The sequence below is a fragment of the Choloepus didactylus genome, chromosome 8, assembly GCF_015220235.1.
Source record: "Choloepus didactylus isolate mChoDid1 chromosome 8, mChoDid1.pri, whole genome shotgun sequence".
NCBI lineage: Eukaryota > Metazoa > Chordata > Mammalia > Pilosa > Megalonychidae > Choloepus > Choloepus didactylus.
The window spans coordinates 12,276,376-12,294,701 of NC_051314.1; the positions used below are offsets into that span (position 1 = coordinate 12,276,376).

At 56.4% G+C, this 18,326-nt stretch overlaps 1 protein-coding gene across 4 annotated transcripts in view; it reads right to left on the reverse strand.

Annotated features, from left to right (window-relative positions):
* Nucleotides 1-5,297: 5,297 nt before the first annotated feature.
* ZC3H7B (zinc finger CCCH-type containing 7B) overlaps nucleotides 5,298-18,326 on the reverse strand; it is a 65,395-nt gene continuing 52,366 nt past the window's right edge. For 2 of the 4 annotated variants that reach the window (XM_037844997.1, XM_037844999.1), the window contains exons 15-23: nucleotides 16,395-16,495; nucleotides 15,261-15,442; nucleotides 12,931-13,016; nucleotides 9,575-9,708; nucleotides 9,357-9,462; nucleotides 9,139-9,247; nucleotides 8,785-8,918; nucleotides 8,452-8,615; nucleotides 5,298-8,154 (exon numbers count right to left, since the gene is read on the reverse strand). In XM_037844997.1, the coding sequence (XP_037700925.1) occupies nucleotides 7,902-8,154; nucleotides 8,452-8,615; nucleotides 8,785-8,918; nucleotides 9,139-9,247; nucleotides 9,357-9,462; nucleotides 9,575-9,708; nucleotides 12,931-13,016; nucleotides 15,261-15,442; nucleotides 16,395-16,495 (1,269 nt within the window). In that variant the 3' untranslated portion in view covers nucleotides 5,298-7,901. Of the gene's footprint in view, nucleotides 8,155-8,451; nucleotides 8,616-8,784; nucleotides 8,919-9,138; nucleotides 9,248-9,356; nucleotides 9,463-9,574; nucleotides 9,712-12,930; nucleotides 13,017-15,260; nucleotides 15,443-16,394; nucleotides 16,496-18,326 lie in introns of all 4 variants that reach the window. The other 2 variants (XM_037844996.1, XM_037844998.1) reach the window with 1 other exon arrangement.

Below are 18,326 nucleotides of genomic sequence, written 5' to 3' on the forward strand. Positions count from 1 at the left end.
ATTTCAACCACTTTAATGTGACAAGTCAGAGTTACATTCACAGTGTTGGGCCGCCTTCGTCACAATCCATTACCAAAACTTTTTCATCATCCATGCAGCAATTCTATACCCATTAAGGAAAATAACTCCCCCCCAACCCTTCACACCTCCAGCCCCTGGTAACCTGGTAACCTGTTTCTATGTATTTGCTTAGTCTATGTATTTCATATAAGTGAAATCATATAATATTTGTCCTTTAGTCTCTGGCTTATTTCATTAAAACTGGTGCCTTCAAGCTTCCTCCATGCTGTAGCAGGTATCAGAACTTCATTGCTTTTTACGATGAGGACATACAACATTTTGTTCATCCATTCATCTGTTGATGGACACTTGGGTTGCTTCCATCTTTTGGCTGTTGTGAGTAATGCTGTGATGAACGTTGATGTACAAATATCCATCTGAGTTCCTGCTTTCAGTCCTTTGTGGTCTATACCTATGAGTGGAATTCCCGAGTCATACATTAACTCTATATTTAACTTCCTGAGGAAATGAAAACTATTTTCCACAGCGGCTGCACCATTTTACATTCCACCGACAATGTACAAGGGTTCCTATTTCTCCATAACCTCACCAACACATTTTGTTTTCAGATTTTTTAAATAATAGCCATCCTAGTGGGTGTGAAGTGGTATCGCACTGTAGTTTTAATTTGCATTTCTTTAATGGCTAATGATATTGATCATCTTTTCATATACTTACTGGCCATTTGAACATGTTATTTGGAGAAATGTCTATTCAAATCCTTGGCCCATTTTTAAATTGGGTTGTCTTTTTGTTGTTGAGTTGTATGAGTTCTTTATACATCCTGGTTATTAAACCTTTATGTAGTTTCTGAATATCTTCTTCTGATCTGTAGGTTGTCTTTTCAAATTCTTGATAATGTTCATTGATGCTCAAACATTTTTAATTTTTTGAAGTCCATTTTGTCTATTTTTTCTTTTGTTGCCTGTGGTTTTGGTGTAAAATTTAAAAGTCCATTGCCTGTTACAAATCCCTGAAGATATTTCCCTATGTTTTCTTGTAAGAGTTTACAGTGTTAGCTCTTATATTTAGGTCACTGATCCATTCTGAATTAATTTTGTATATAGTGTATATAGTAGGAGTCAATGTTCATTCTTTTGCATGTGGATTTCCAGTTGCTCCAGCCCATTTGTTGAAGAGACTTTTCTTTCCCCATTGAGTGGACTTGGCACCCTTGCTGAAAATCAACTGACCACAGATGTGTGGATTTCTCTCCAGATTCTCAAATTTTCCTTTTGTCTGTCTATCCTTACGCTAATACCACACTGTTTTAATTACAGAAGCTTTGTCATTGCTTTGAAATCAGAAAGTGTGAGTCCTCCCACTTTGTTCTTCTTTTTAAAAATTGTTTTGGCTATTCGGGGCCCCTTGCAATTCCATATGAATTTGAAGATCAGCTTTTCCATTTCTGCAAAAAAGGCTGCTAGAATTTTGATAGGGATTGCATTGAATTTGTAGATTGCTTTAGGCAGTATTGACATCTTAATATTAGGTCTTTCAATCCATGAAATGGGATGGGATGTCTTTCCATTTATTTAGGTTTTCTTTCATTTCTTTCAGTGATGTTTTGTAATTTTCAGTGTATAAGTCTTTTGTCTCCTTGGTTAAATTTATTTCTAGGTATTTTATTTTTTTAGATGTTATTGTAAATGAAATTGTTTTCTTGATTTCCTTTTCAGATTGTTCATTACTAGAATATAGGAACTGAACTGACTTCTGCATGTTTATCTTGTATTCTGCAACTTTGTTGAATTCGTTTATAAGTTCTCATAGCTTTCTTGTGGATCCTTTGGGACTTCCTATATAGAGGATCATGTCATCTGCGAATTTGACTTCTTCCTTTCCATGTTGTATGTGTTTTCTTTCTCTTGCCTGATTGCTCTGGCTAGAACTACTCTACATTGTGGAACAACTATGGTGACTATAGGCATCCTTGTCTTGTTCCTGATTTTAGGGGGAAAGTTTTTAGTATTGAATATGATATTTGCTGTGGGTTTTTCATAAATGCTTTTTATCATATTGAGAAAGTGCCCTTCTAGTTCCAGTTTTCTGAGTGTTTTTATCATGAAAGAAGTTGAATTTTACCAAATGCTTTGCTGCATCAGTTGAAATGATCATGTGGTTTTCTCCTTCAATCTATTAATGTGGTGAATTCATTGATTGAGTTTCTTATGTTGAACCACCCTTGCATTCCTGGAATAAATCCTACTTGGTCATGGTATATAATCCTATTAATATGTTGTTGCATTCTGTTTGCCAGTATTTTGTTGAGGATTTTTGCATTTATATTCATGTGGTATGTATATAATTTTTAATTACATTTTTGAAATGTTGTATGCATGTTTTGGCCAGCTGGAAATATTTCATAATTACTAGTGGAGGGTCCCCTACTCTTCTGTTCCCAGCTAGAGTCCTGGCTTCTGTGAACACAGGGTGTGAGAGTGATGGTGGGCTGCCTCGAGGGGTCCCTGACTCAACCATTCCCTGGCCCAGGAACTCTCTTGAGTTGAAGACTGGCTTAACATAAAGGTGGAATGTGCACATGATCCCAGAGCAAGATTTCTGAGGGATCAGGAAGTACCTCACATCTCTCAAAAATACCCACCTGTTGCATGACATTTCATTCTTGGAGAGTCATTCTTGTGAGCTTGCCGCAGACTGCTTTTAATATACAAAAGTATTAAGCTTGGAAGACCCTGAATTGGTGCTTGCTGCCTACCTGGCACCAGGCTTGTCCCTGTTTGGAATTCAAAATTAGTAACATACTAGGCCAGGCAGCTCCCTGCCCTTAAGGAATTTTCATGCCACTGAAAGTCGGTCCACGTGGGTCACCCTATTCTGCCCTCAGGATGTTCAGGCGGCAGCAGTGGTCCAGCAGGTGTCACATCAGCAGGTTGTGGGGTCACAGGGCTGGGGAGGGCAGCACGTAGGAGCACACTGGCCACACCTGGGTGAGGGGAGGCAACCTTCATACCTGGAGACATTTGGAGGGGCCACATGGCAGGTGTTGGGATTGCCTGCACTTCTTGGGTTTCCTGGCTCAGGGGTCTGATGCCCATTGTAGATGGTCTTGGGTCCTGTGGGGACCCTTACTGATGCCATTAAACCCGATCCCGTCTCCTTCCCTTGGGCTTTCACCGACTGTTATTTGCTCCCAATTTGCTGGGAACTGGGTGGGTGTCCTTTAGTGCTGATGGCTGGTCTCTTCCCTGGGAAGCTGTGATCTTCCTGCTTGCTGTGTGTTGGCCAAGGAGGAGCCCTTAACAGGCAAGAGGCCAGAGTCAGAGTAGAAAAGGTCCCATAAGAGCATTTCATGTATCATTCACTTGGGGATACTGAGGCCGGCGTTGGGGAAGGACTCGATCAAGAGCACTTACACTTTGCCTTGCCCTCCTCCTCGACCAGCAGGGCTCATTTAAATTCCAGGCCAGGAAACGATGCCACGGGAAGGGGCTGACACAAATGTACTGATCCTCAGTCATCAGATTGTCTGATCATCAGGTCCAGTGGCTAGTGCTGCCCTTGTCCAAGGCCCTAGAGGTGTTATCTCCTCTGGTCTCACCGAAGACAGCTCCTTATGGGCCAAGGCTGAGGTCCCTGGAGGCTGCAAAGGGATCCTTGGTGAGGCATATATGTGGGTGCAGCTTTTTTCTCTAGAGGAGGTACAGAGCTGCCTCCTACCCCCACCTGGAAGTCCCTGAGGGTCTCCCCACCTGCCCCAGCCTTTCCATGGAAGCAGCTTTCCCAGAATGGAGGCAGGGAGGAAGCGCAGGCTGGTGCACCATGGCTGATGGAGCTCACCGCAGCCCTACCCATGGGATCTAAGACCAGAAATGGCTGCGTTCAATACTTGGGGGCTGCTCAAGCCAGCGCTGGCCCATTGGTGAGATGATGTATGAGCCACTACCTGTAAATATCCAGGATACACTGGTATGTGGAAATGCACATGTGAAATAAAATTAAAAGAAAGAGAGATGTATGTGCACACTGACTGCAATGATATAAAATATTTCTAAAGCCCCAACTCCAGGTTCACCTCCTTCAGGAAGCCCTCCCTGGCTTCCTACTCTGAATGTCTGTCACATCAGCCTGCAAACTTGTTTAGGTAGCTTTCCCCCCAGCAGACTGCAGATTCAACGGATCTTAGTTTCTTCAGTAATCTTATATCTCCAGGGTCAGAGATGCAGTAGGTACAGTTAATGCTTATTAGCCTGAGCCAAATGAGGACCAGAAGAGAATTTAAGGGAATTTATGAGAACTTAGGAATTTCTGTCCACTGAAGTCCTGTGTACCTGTCACTTCTCTGAGCTCAAGGATGGTGCCGATGCAGGCTCATGATCTCAACAGCCGGAGAATGGGGCTGCATTTTTCTTTCAGGAGCTGGACCTGGCCGTGCTGCTTTGGGGTGGGCCATGGGTGCAGAGAACCACAGGGCATCAGAGCTGAAGGGACCTTGGCTGATCACCCAGTCCAATGGTCCTTGGAACCTTCACTGGATGTCTCTGAGCTATAAAATGCGGGTAGCGAACTGGCCCAAGGAGGTCCCAGCCCAGGATTCACAGGCCTTGGACATCTGTCCCTAGGGCCACCCCGTACTGCTGCCTACAGGTGTTGGGTGAGAGCTGGCTCTTGAACACCTCCCAGGACGACCTCCCTCCCCTGTAGCCATGCACAGTCCAAGCGTTTGGAAAAATATTCCCCTCCCCCTGCCCTGCAGAGCCAGTTGTCCCCAGAATGAGATTCCCGCTCTAATACACCCTCCTTTTAAAGATGAGGGAACTGGGCCTGGGTGACTTCCATCTCCTTTGGGTCTGGTGGAGTCAGGGCTGCATGTTTCACAGCCTGGCATAGCCTGGCACCCTCTGTTTCAGGAAAAGCCATACCCAGAAAGGGCACAGAGGCCAGCACTCTGGAACCCAGGATGGCGCCCACGAGGGCAGGGGTCCCCTGGATGGCCCCATGTGGAGGCTCGGGTGCGGGCACAGCTTGTGCTGCCAGCCGAGGCGCTGCCTGTGCTGGGGCCAGCTGGGCTGGCGTGTCTGCTTGCCGGGACACAGGCCTCCAGCCCCTCAGCCCCGGAAAGCCTGCCTTGGGCGTGCCCAGCACCCGCCTGCCCCGCCCACGAGCACTGAGCCCAGAGCAGCCCGGGTGCCCGGGCACAAGGGAGGGACAGGGGCGACACCTCGGGGGCAGAGGCCTGAGTGCATGTTTATTTTCTAGAACAGAGGCTAAGAGGAGCAAGTTTCTTTCATTTTATTTTAAGAAGGACAAAAATTGTTATTAAAACATCTACATTATTATCAAGATACTAGACCTTTTGAATATTTAATATTAAAGTGTGGTATTCTTAAAATTTTAATACACAGACATTTTTAAAGGACTGTTGAATCCATTACTGTCCAGATGAGAAATGCAGCATCCTTCCCCGGGCCCCCCACCACAAAGGGACACCCCCATTAGGGGCACCCCAATCCCACTGCCATCTTGTCCCTGCCTGCTAGGAGTGGGCACAGGCCCCTGATTCAAATCCCAGAGCCTCCCAGCCAGGGGCCTTGGGGGGGGTCACAGCCAAAATAACCTCATCATTAAAAACGTTTTCTTGTTTTCCTCCCACCCACCCCCAGACACTCCCTGCCTCTCTCGCTCTTCCCAGTCCTGGGGGTGAACCAGCTTTGGTCAGACCAGGCACCCCTGGATCCCAAGGGACCACAGACAGATAACAGACTGGAGAAGAAAAACCTGGACTCCAAACTTGTCCCATAGCGTGGGAGCCAACAAGTCATTTTCTTTCCCTGAGCACTTGCACTCTCGCCCTGCCAGGCTGGGGAGAGCTGGGGGCTTTCAGGCAGAGCTGGACCCAGGCGGGAGCCGTGCCCATCCCACTGCCCAATTCACCTCTGACCCACAGCTCTGGTTCCAGTCTCCTTGCATATGGCCTGCTGGTGACCCCCCAAAAAACCTCCGAATCACACCAGGATGGCTGCATTTCCTGGCCAAGTCCTTAATCTTTAGCCCTCAGTAGAAGTGATCTCTTGGATACCACACACATATATAATATTATATAGAGTGATATATTTAATACCTGTGTATATATGCATCACGGGGGCGACATATATACACACTAAGAACAAGGCTGGTGACGACAGACTGCAACACCACGGGTTGGGGAACAAGTGTCACTGACATTCACGGCCACGGCTCCGCCTGGGTGTGGGCTCTCCTCCTCACCAGCCACGCCACCAGCACCCGAAGGCTGCGGTGCTGGCCGGCTGGGGGGTGCTGGGGAGAGGACAGGGTGCATGCCATGATTATCGGGGAAAGGCCGGGCAGTGGCGGCAAGAGGAACAGGTTCCCTGCAGCCTGGAAGCCCGTCATTTTGTCATCAACATGGTGCCAACCCTTGCTGGAGGAGAAGTAAGGGGTATTCCGTTCTCTCCATCTCACTCCCTCCACCCAGCCTCAGTCCATGGTTCCTTCTGGGGGTGCCCCACTCCTTGTGCCAATAGCGCGGGACGTTCTGGAATGTCTGGGGAACCAGGGGAGGCCGGATCTGCCCATGGGGGTGGAATGGAGAGGAGGGGGTGCACGCAGACATGTCAGACGAGAGGGATGGGAGAGGGCTCGTTGAGGGGGGCAGGGGCTGGGGGTCAGCTGGGGTCCCAGGCAGCTGGTGGGGCCAGGGACTAAGGAGGGGCTGGGGTAGGGAGTCTTAATTGTTTGTCTGGGTCTAGGGGAGAAAAGGGAGAGGACCATACTGGAGCCCCAAGAAGGAGGGGCTGTGTCCTCTCCCAGGGCGGCCCACGACACCCAGGGCTGACCCTTCTCTCCTCGCCCCCTCCCCGTGCAGAACCTGAGCTCCCAGGTGCCCTGCCCTCCGCCACCTCCCCCGAGGCAGGCAGTCAGCACTGGGATTCTTGGCAGGCAGGTGACCTCTGCTGCCCCCCACAGCCACCCCCGGAGGGGTGTCACGACCAACCTCCCCCTGCACCCCCCAACCCCGTCACACACCGACTTGGGGACCGTCACGTCTCTAACGAGCAGCCTGGAGGCTTCAGCCGGTAACTGGGTAAGTCATTTGACCACTGTTTTCACCTCAGTGCTGCCTTATGCCGGGGGCTGGAGACCCTGGGCAGGGGGCTGTTCCCCTCCCGGCCTCAGGGTTCCCAGACAAGAAACAGGGCTCTGGGCTGAGTCACCTCCAAAGGCTCCATGGCTCGGCCATCTCCATCCTATGGCCCAGGAGGGACAGGGGCTGGGTGGTGCCCTTACAGAACCCAGGCTCCTCGGTCAGGCTCCATGCCTCCCAACCAGAGGGGAAACTGAGCCCCGGAGGGCGGGCGACCAGTACAGGGTCCCCAGCTCCATCCTGGGGCTGCATTTTAAAGCTAAGTGGGGCCTCCTGCACTCTGTTGCGTCCTGATCTCCCTCCAGGGAGGGGCTGGGGTGGGGTAGGGCAGGGAGAAGGGCCCTCCCGCTGCAGATTCAAGTGGGGACCCCAGGCTCCCCAGCCCTGAGCTTGGGCCCCCTTTAGGAGCAGACCGAAGTTAAAGCTGAAGGCTGAGGCTGGAGGGGCAGCCAGGCCTGTCCCTCCCCAACCAGGAGAGCCATGGGGGTGGGGGGTGGGAGGCCCCTGGGAACGCTCGGAGCTGCAGCTCGTGCACCTGGGTACGCACACCTGGGGCAGTGGGGACAGAGAGGAGGACGGGAACCTGGGGGGCTGGGGGCTGCCTGAGGAGGGCAAGCCCACCCCTTCCTTGGCCAGCCCTGGCCCCTCTGTCAGGCCCTGTGTCCTCACCCCTGCCCCCTGTCCCCAGGACTTTGCCCGTGGCCAAGACCTGGCCCTAATCCCCGGTGGTGGCAGCAGCAGTGGCGGCAGGGGCTTCTGGGGCAGCCCCAGCAGCGTCCCCGTCCTCTTGCAGCAGGAAGTTGTATTTGCCAAAGTCGTCGTCCCGGGAGCACAGCAGCATGTCCTTGCGGGCCTTGGCCAGCTTCTGCTTCAGCACCTCGCGCCGGTCCAGCCACTCGTTGAGCTCCTCCTGCCCGTGGGCGCAGCGGCACTTGTCCCCGTCCGGACAGGCCTTGCCCTTCTGGAGCCTGCGGGTGGAAGGAGGCTCAGGCCCGGGTCCCAGGTGAAACCCAACTCGGGACCTGACCCAGGGCTGTGAAGCCAGGGTCTGGGCCTACCCCTCCACATCGGCCCTGGCCCCCCATGGCCCTGCTCACACCCAGGGGCAGTTGTCTCTCCCCCAGACTCCACCGCCAGGCCCCAGAGGAGCCAGGGCCTTGCATGGGCTCCATCTCTTCAGAGCCACCCCACATCCCACCAGGCCCAGCTGGCCCCCCACCGCCATGCCCCGCTGTGCCCCCCGGGCCCCTGCCCTCCACGAGCACCTGTCGCAGAGCCGGAACTCGCCCATGGGGAAGCGGTAGGCCCAGCCACTGGCATCGCTGTCGGACGTGAAGACCTTCTCTTTGTGCTTTTCGGACTGGATGTGTTGCTGCCACTGCTTCTTGCTGTTGCTGTTCTTGCCGCAGAGCCAGCAGTGGTAGCCCATCTAGGGGTAGAGCCACCGTGGGGACCCAGCTGCCATGGGCGCCCGCGTCCCTGCACCCTGGCCTGGACCACCTCCCCCAGGGGTCTGAGCCCGGGCCAGCTGTCCCCGCCTGGTCAGGCGCGGCCCACAGTCCCCCCGCCAGGTGTGGGGGGCAGGGCTGGGGTGTTACCATGATGTCCGCGTAGTCCGTGGGCATCTGGATCTGCTTCTCCCCTTCCCGAGAGCCAATGGGGGTCCCCTCCCCGGGCTTCCCTGGGTTGTGTTTCTTCAGCCACATGTCATAGGTCTGCTGCATGTCCAGGACTGGGCAGGGGACAGAGGGCCCGTGAGGGTGGCTTCTCCATCGGTTCTACCCTGTGGCCCCATTTTAATTGGGAGCCACGGGCCCCAGCATCCAGCCAGCCACCGAAGACCCCGAGAGGGCCCCGGTGGCAAAGGGAGGGGCAGAGCATGCTCTTGGGGCTGGGGGCCAAGTTGGGGTGGTGAGCGATTTGGGGGGTGGAGGCCTGGCCCACACACTCACTCTTGTTCTCCTTCATGAAGGTCCACATGTCCCGCTCCTCGGGGCTGTGTGCGAACGAGCAGTTGCCCACGTACTGGCACTTGCGGCCGTTCTGTGCGTGGATGCAGAGCTGCAAGGGGGGTGTGGGGAGAGCTGGTCGCTGGGCGAGCCCCCCCGGGACCTACAGCCTCACCCCCCCAGCCCCGGGTGCCCCCCGCAGCTCCGCCCCCCGCACTCACGTCATATTGCTGCGGGAAGTTGCGGATGGACGGCAGCGGCCGCACCGACACCCATTTCCTCTTGGCCTTGGACATCACCAGGAGGACCCGCCGCTCCTTGGTCCAGCTGCAGGACAGAGTGGGGGGCTGGGTGGGGCGGGCTCAGGGCAGAGCCCCAGCCTCTCCGGGTCGTGACCTCCAGGTTCCCACCCTGCCGCCCCCTGCCCGGTGCTACTCACCAGTGCCGGGCCTTGGCACTGCAGTACTTGAGGTCCTTGTCAGGCTCCACCACCTGCCCGTTCCTCCAGCACTGCCCACACACAAACTTCATCTGCAGGTCAAATGTGCTGGGCCCGTGGGTCCGGGGGGCGCCCTGCTGGGGGAGGGTAGGTTGGTGCAGCCACAGGCACCAGGCCGGGAGCCCCAGGGTGGGTTCTGCAGGCAGCTTCCGAGAGGGTGCGGGCTGCCATCAGCCTTGGAATGGGTTGGTCTCCTCCCCGGTTCTACTGGAGGGAAGTGACTCCCACCCGCAGGCCTCACAGCATCCTGGTGTGGGCACTGGCCTGGGTCTGGGTTTGGACCCCTCAGCGAGGGCTCGGTGTGCCTTCTCCACTGGCTCCCACTACGGCCCACTCTCTTGGGTGCCTGCTATGTGGATCTCCCTGCATTTCCTTGGGCCCAGCATGCCCCGTCACACCTCCCTGCCTTTGCAGCCGCTGATCCCTCTTCCTGGGACCCTCTTCCTCCCTTCTTCGTCAAGCACATTCTGCACTGCCTTTCAGGGCTCAGCTCCAGCCTGCCTCCTTCAGGAAGCCTTCCCTGAGCTCTCTGTCACAGGGACCTGGATGGTGGGATTCCCTGCAGGGGCTGGGGAGGAGGAGGCCCCCTGTGGGCAAGGGGTCCGGGGACTCACATCTGGGCCACCCTGGGTTCTGGTTCTCCCTCCAGGCCAAACCCCAGCTAGTCCTTAAGGCCCCACCATGCTCCCCACCAGCCCTCTGGCCCAGCCTTTTCTTTGCGGGCAGGAGGGCCTGCTCTGCTGCACACCTGGGACAGGTTGGGGCTGAGAGGCAGGAAAAGGTCCCCCCAGCCGTGTCTCCTCCACCCTCGATGCCTTGCCCAGCCACGGTGGACACCTTGCTGCACCAACCCTCACTCCTCCCAGCCTCCCTTTCCTCTCCTGTTAGCTAGAGCCTTCCGGGCTCCTCCTGGAGCCTCTGGTGCGGGGCCACCCGTCTGTGCAGCCCTCTCTCCTCCAGACTGGTGTGTGCAAATCTCCTGCCACAGGAGCTCCTGGGCACGAGATGTGGCCGAGTCCCTGGTTCCCAGTACTACCCAGCCCAGGGCCTGCCCTGGAGCAGGAGGGAGCTCTGCCCATGTTGCTTGTTGCCTGACCCCTGGCCTGGAGCTGGGAGACTGGCGGCCTAGCTTGGCCCCAGGATAATGCACTCATCTTCCCATGATGAGACAAAACGGGGTCTTTGTAAAGCTGGGACATGGCCTGTGCTGGAGTGGGCAGGATAATTTGCATCCTCTGATTCTCACAAGAAGCGTGAGGGGTATGTTCTGTTATTCTGGGGGCCGTGGGGGGCGGGGGAACCAGCCACGCCAGTTCCCCTTCTTGCAGCACCCTTGGCAGTGGGCAGGATCACCGCCACGTGACTGGGGCAGACACAGGCTTGGGGAGGCTGCTCACCCACCCTTGGGGCCTGGGGTGGAGCAGCCTGAGCAGCTTCTACCCTGGCATCCGTGCCCTGGCCTCGCCATTCCTCCGGCCCCACCCTCTGGAAGGCAAGCAAGCAGGTGGCTCCTGTGGCGCTCTGCTCCAGCCTGGCTCCAAGGCCCTGTTCCCGGGCCAGGCCTGGGTGGGGCAAAGGCGGTGGGCAGGGCAGGGCCCTGGCAACACAAGGGGGCGAGGCCCCACAACACCCTCAAGCAGTTGCGAGGGCACTGGGGCCGCCCCTCCCGCTCAGCCTTCCCTGTCCTTGGGTGACCCTGAAGCAGCTGAGAAAGAGTGGGGGAGGGGGAGGGGGGAAGGATGGGGAAGGTGAGGACTTGGGGTTCTCTCTTTAGAGGATGATGCTGTAGATCCAGTCTGAGCCCCTCACGGCTTCCCAGCCAGGCTCCTGGCTGGAAGCAAAAATAAACCACATGGGGGACTGAAGAGGGGGGGACAGAAAGAGAGGACGGTAAGGGAGAGGGACAGAGGAGGGAGGGAGCTGGAAGAGGGGAGAGAGGGGAGAGAGAGCAGGCCCAAGGGGACAGGGCAGTCTCTGCTGCGGTATCCCCAACCAGCCTGCCCTGCTCCCCGGGCCACTGCAGCACCCCTGCCCGCCTCCTGAGGGGCTGAGGGGGCCCCACTGTTCCCCAGCTGACCAGCAGGTGGGCCTGGCATGGGCAAGGGGTCATCCCTCATGTGTGGTTGGCATGGAAACCTCGCTTCAGTCACTCACCATGTCCAGAATGGCCTGGGCCCCAGGCCAAGCCCGAGCCTCAGGGTCTCTCCTGCCATCTCACGGTTGGGGTGACCCCACCTCCTGGGTGTGAGGATAGAGGAGGGCCCAGGGCCCAGGTGCACAGCAGGGGCTTGAGAAGCTGCAGCCTTGTTCAGCTTCTGCAGGCCTCACCCCTACCCCAGGGATGGGCACTTTACCAATGAGGAATTGGAGGCTGCCAGAGGGAAAGTGGGGGCGACAGGGTGACAGGAATGTGCGGGTGGGGAGGGAGCAGAGTGAGCTCTGGACGAGACTCCAGAGAGCCTGGGTTTGCTCCACTAAGACCATGGCAAGTCTCCATGCTTTGAGCCTCAGTTTCCCCATCTGCAAAATGCCACCTGCCACAGCTTATTTCAGGGCCAGGGCAAGGACTGGAAGGACAGGAGATGACACCATCAGTGGGTGCATGCTTGAGGAGAAACAGGGTATTCTCATGGTCTCAAAGTATCTCCCCAGCAGATATTTACTACCAAAGGAAAGACACAGCTTTAGAGGGGAGGACACTTCACAGTGGCAGCCTCCAGTTAATATCACGGTGACAGGAGGCCTGGGGGGCTGTGCCTCCTGAGGATGGACTGAGGAGAACACAACACTGCCCCTGGGAAGGGAGGAAGCACCAGACAATCCCAAGTAGATGCACTTTACAGTAATTGGCCCAGATGCTTCAAAAAGGCCAAAGTCGTGACATACAAAGACTCAGGAGCTGTTCTACAACTAAGGTGACTAAAGAGACCAACACCTGAGTGCAGGGCATTATCTGGGATTTGGGGACAATTCATGAAAGGATAACAGTATTGTATCAATATTTATTGTTTCAGTTTCCTGGTTTTGGATAACGGTATGTAAGAGAGGAAATACACACGGAAGTAGTTAGGGGTGATGGGGCTTCATGTCTGCAACTTACTCGCGAATGGTTCAGGAAAAAATGTATGTGTTTATGATATACATGAAGTCTTTGTACTATTCTTGCAACTTCCTAGTAAATCTGAAGTTATGTTCAAGTAGAGGAACGGGAGATAGCCCTTGTGGGGCGGGAGGTCTGGCGGGGCTGGCAGCCGCCCGTGCCCCTTCCCACCCCCAGTGCCTGCCTGGGCCCTTACCAAGCTGCTGCCAGCCTTCCCCGCGTGGGCCTCCATCTGCTGCCAGTATTTCTTAGATTCCTGGACGATGTCCTCGTGGGTCATGCCTGGGGAGGGTGGGGGGCAGACACACATCCCTGGGGAACTCAGCAGGTGAGAGGCAGGGAACACGGGCGGTGCCAGCACCATGGCCCCAAGTGGAGAATCCTCCAATCCCAGCTAAGGCCCCAGTCCCAGGTTGGCCCCAGTCCCGGGTTAGCCCCATTCCCAGGCAGGGCCCCTTTTCCAGGGTAAGGCTTGGGGCCCAGGGAAGCCTGTCAGCCTCTCTGGGCCTGTTTGTTCATCAGCAAAACGGGAACAGAGACCTGCTCTGACCCCTCACAGGGCTTTAGAATAAAATGCAGCCAGAAAGGGAGACGCTGGCCCTGCCCGTGGTCTGGGAATAGCCCCCTGTTTGCCAGTGTCCCGTCTCTGGGGCCAGCTGCTCAGCACCCTTCCTTGACCCCTCCGTGGGGCCTCAAGCCTGACCCCTGCTTGGCGGCCTCTAGCCCGCCGTACTTCGGGCCCCGTGCCCACCTCGGCTCTTCCCTGCCACACAGCAAAGGGCAGACACCCTGGGCTGGAGGCTCAGATCCCCCCAGCTGATCCTGCCAGACTCCAACTGTTGAAACTGAGCCCACCCGTGGAGGTCCACCTCAGCACCTCTTCCGTGAAGCCTGCCCTGCTCCCATTCCCTCCTCTTTCCGGTTCCCTTCCCACACTGGCTTCGCTTTCTCCCTCGTCCCGTGGATACTGCTGCACAGCAGCCGTGCTTCATCAGGAGTTTTTTCTGGACCAGACAATGTGCTTGACATCTACTATCGTGCTGACGGTTCCCAAATTTGTATCCGCAGCCCAGACCTTTCCTGTGAACATGCAGGAATCTGGCTGCCTGCTCAGCATTTCCCCTCGAACTCCAATGTGCAGCTCCCCACCCCCGTGTCCACAGCTGAGCTTGACCGTACCCCCAAGCCTGCTCCGCCCACAGCCCTTCCTTCCCAGAATGTGGCAACCCCACCGTTCCAGGTACTCAGGCTAAAAACCTTGGGCTCGACCTTGATGCCTTCCTTTGTCTCTTAGCTGGTCCATCAACAAATGTCATATCTGGTCCATCAAAATACACCCAGAATTTGACCACTTCCACCTCTCCTGCCACCTCCCTGGCTTCAGCCACCATTCTCTCTGGCTTGGAGGATGCAATGGCCTCCTCAGCCCCCAGCTTCTGCCCTCACTCCCTATTCTGTTCTCTACCCCACAGCCAGATCATGCAACTCCACCCCCTTAGAGCCCTCCAGACACTAAGCATCATACTTAGAATGATCCCAGACACTCTTACCTTATACTCCCTGGCACACCCTCCACATTTACTAAGCTGCTCTATGTACGTGGACAGTCTTTCTGTACCATGCTTGCTCCTGCCTCAGGGCCTCCAGCTTTGCTGTTCCCTCTGCCTGGAACATGCTCTTCCCTGCTCCACCATCTTACCCAAAATGCCTCTACCCTGAGTCTCTCCTACTGCTCTGCTTTACTCTCCTCTCAGCACCAAAGCATGTCTGAAAACATGTCATCAAAGACATCAACTGTTGATGCACCATTATATTATGTCCCACAAAAAAGCTGCTAATTAAATGATGACATGCGAAGGGGGAAAATGGAATCTCAGCTCAATGGAACAGAGGATTTGTTGGCCTGTTGGGTGCTGCCTTCCTGCCTCCATAAGTTTCCTGAGAGCAAGGACCTCCACCTGTCCACTGCTGAATCCCCCGACCCAGAGAAGGGGCTCAGTGCAATGACCGAGTGACTGAGTGGGTGAATAGCTTTTAAACCCACAACAGCTCTGAGGGGCAGACATGACAATCAGTTTTTCAGATGAGCAACCAGAGGCTCAGAGAGGGGAAGTGACTTCCCAAGGGTCACTTGGTCGCTTGGCAGCAGGAGGAGACTGGAACAGGGGCCCAAGTCTGCCTGGCTCCAGAGCCCATGCTCTGGCTCCCTCTCCCGTCTCCAGGTGTGCTCCCCTGGCTCCAGAGCCCATGCTCTGGCTCCCCCTCTCCCGTCTCCAGGTGTGCTCCCCTGGCAGTGCTCACACAGGAAGGCCCCCAGGAGCCTCCCAGCCCATAAGCTCCCTGAGGGCTGGACCTTTGTCTCCTCTGTGAGGTCTAGGGAGCATCACCTCCTCCAGGGAGCCCTCCCAGGTGCCACCACAACCGCCCTCCTCTGAGGCCGCCCTCCGCCTGCCATCGGGCCCTGGCTCCCTCCCTGCTTCCAGCCAACTCTGTGCCTCCCGCCCCCCGCCATGCCCACCCACTCACCTGAGTACTGCTGCAGCAGCCAGACCTTGAGCTCGATGAAGCTGTGGGCGAAGTGGCAGCTGTCTTCCCGCAGGCAGCCGTAGCGCACCTCGTGGCGGCACACGTCAAACTGGAAGTGCTCCTGGAACTGGCGGATCTTGGAGTACTTGAGGGAGGTGGAGCGGACGATGTGCACCAGGCACCTGGCGGGGGTGGGATGGGCAGGGGGGCGGGGAGGGCACAATGCAGCTGCAGCCTCGTGGCCCCGCCCCCGGTCACTCATGGGAGGACCACCTGCCAGGGCTGGGCGAGCTCCTCCCCGGGCGCCTCCCGCCCTAGGAGCCTCTTCTAGAACGTGGAAGGCAGGGTGGGTTAGAGGTGGGTGCTGTACACTCGGGCAGTCCTGGGTTTGGGTCCCGGCTCTGTGAGCTGTGTGCCCCTCCCCTCGGGCCCCCATCTGGGGCCAGCTCAAAGACTGCGTCCACAGGAGAAGGGCACCCGGACCTAGGGGGCCGGGAGAAGGGGGTGCCGTAGGGGGAGGGGAGGGGCATGTCCCACTGGTTCCCTGCCTCCGAGCTCCGGAGCTGGCCCTGAACCCAGAGGAAAAATAACTGAGTGCCTTGTCCAGGCCAGGAGCCCCGACTACCTCACAGCAACCCTAGGCTATTGGGAGGGTCATCTCCTAGGCAGGGGAGAAGAGTGAGGTCAGAGTGGCCGGAGGACTAAAAGCAGACCACTGGCTGGGCCGGGATTCAGAGCCAGGTCTGTCAGATTTCAGGGCCTAAGCTCCAAAGGGGGTGACAGGCCAGATCCAGCCCCTCCCAGCCACTGCCTGATGCGGGTGTCCCAACAGCAGAGAGCACTGGCCAGGAGTCAGGTGGCCGCTGCCTGCCCTGCCTGCTGAGGAAGCTGCTTCTGAGCCTCAGCTTTCCCGTCTGTAAAGTAGGCACAGTAATTCCTCCCTCACAGCACTGCTGAGATTATGAAAACACCCACGAGAATGCCGGGGATGTCACAGGTGCTCCCGTCCTCTCCAGGAGGACAGCAGTCTTCCAAAGTCCACCCTGGGCCCACCCTCAGCCTCCACTGTCCCCCAGCCAGAGGGCTCTCCCTCTGCCCCCCAGCCCTGGCCCTGATCGCTGGGGCCCCACTCACTTGTTGTTGTAGAAGCTGTGCTTGGCTGCCAGGTTGGAGCAGACGGACGGAGAGTCCTTGGTGCCCTTGCTGATGATCCGGGGTTTACTGTCAAAGCAGATCTGCCCAGGGAGGGGGTCACCTGGGGGGTGTCTGGCTGGGACCCCACCTGCCCTGCTCTGGGTCGGGGGCGTGAAGAAGGGACCCCCAGGGTCTGTGGCCCCTGCCTCTCTTCTTCACTCACGTAGGACCTGGGCCCTGGCTCCCCTCCTCTCCCGCCTCCCTCCCTCTGATCCCACCACCCCCAATGCTGCAGGCAGGGGGTTATGCCATGTCTCTGAGCCTCAGTTTCCTCAGCTGTAAACTGGGGGCTATCACACCTGCAGGTTCCCTGTGAAGGCTGATAAAGAGTATGGGACTGTGGGTGCTCTGGGAACTCCAGGCCCTGATGCCTGGCTGTGAGCCACGATCCCCATGTTGACCCGTGCGATGGTCCAGGGTGGGAGCGAGACACAGTGTTCCCAGCTAGCAAGGTTCAGACTGGCCCAGCCCAGAACCCCAAGGACCTGGAGACGGGGTGACGCTATGCCTGCCCTCAGCACACTAAGGCCGGCAGGGAGGCGAGGGCCCACGTTTCCTCCCAGCTCAGGTGGGGTCTATCGTGCCACCGAGCTGGGAGTTAATAACAGCTTGGCGGAGCTGGGGGGACCAGAGCTGAGCCTTGAGGGGTCTGAGATACAGAAACATGGGTGAGAATTCCAGGGAGAGATCACAGCCTGCCCATCAGCAGGAAAGCGCAGCGGGCACTGGAGCCAACGCCATGGGGTGGGAGGGTGTGCACAGGCAGGGCCGCAAGCGAGGCCGCGGGCACCTTGCTCGGGGTGGCTGAGCGGCGCCAAACATGCCATACCCACCAGGTGGGCCTCGGGGCAACCCTGGACCACCCCAGGCCGGCTGGGCAAGGTGTATATGTGTGTGTGTGTGTGTGTGTGTGTGTGTGGCTGTGTGTGTGTGGCTGTGTGTGTGTGTGTGGTGTGGTGGTGTGTGTGTGGTGTGTGTGTGTGGTGTGTGTGGTGTATGTGGTATGTATGTGTATGTGGTGTGTGTGTGTGGTGTGTGTGGTGTGTGTGGTGTATGTGTGGTGTGTGTGTGATGTGTGTGTGTGGTGTGTGTGGTTGTGTGTGTGGTGTGTGTGGTTGTGTGTGTGGTGTGTGTGGTGTGTATGTGTGTATGGTGTGTTTGTGGTGTGTGTGTGTGCGTGGTGTGTGGTGTGTGTATGTGTGTGGTGTGTGTGTGTGTGTGGTGTGTGTGTGTGGTGGTGTGTGGTGTGTGTATGTGTGTGGTGGGTGTGTGTGTGTGGTGTGTGTGGTGTGTATGTGTGTGTGGTGTGTATGTGTATGTGTGTGGTGTGTGTGTGTGGTGTGTGTGGTGTGTGTATGTGTGTATGGTGTGTGTGGTGTGTGTGTGGTGTGTGTGGTGTGTATGTGTGTATGTGTGTGGTGTATGTGGTGTGTGTGGTGTGTATGTGTGTATGGTGTGTTTGTGGTGTGTGTGGTGTGTGTGTGTGTGGTGTGTGTGGTGTGTGTGTGTGTGTCTCAGCTCCGCACGGTGACAGCTGTGGCCCCCGGGAAGCCCCTGCACCTGCCTGAGCCTCCACCACATCACCTGTAAACCGTGGACAACAACATTCACTTGGCAGAGCTGCCGTGAGGCTAAGAACAAGGAGCCAAAGCCCCTGACACTGAGCCGGGCACACAGCCTGCGGGAATGAGGGGGCTGCATGGACTCTGGACTTAGCATGAGGGGATCCTATGGAGCTAACACTCCCCACAGCCAGGGTCCTCCAGACTAAGGCGCTGGCCTCCCAGAACCAGGCTCCAGGTTGGTGTCCCACGACGGAGGGCACCAGGGAGCACCCCACCCACCCCCAGGCCCTGTGGGTGCCGTGGACTG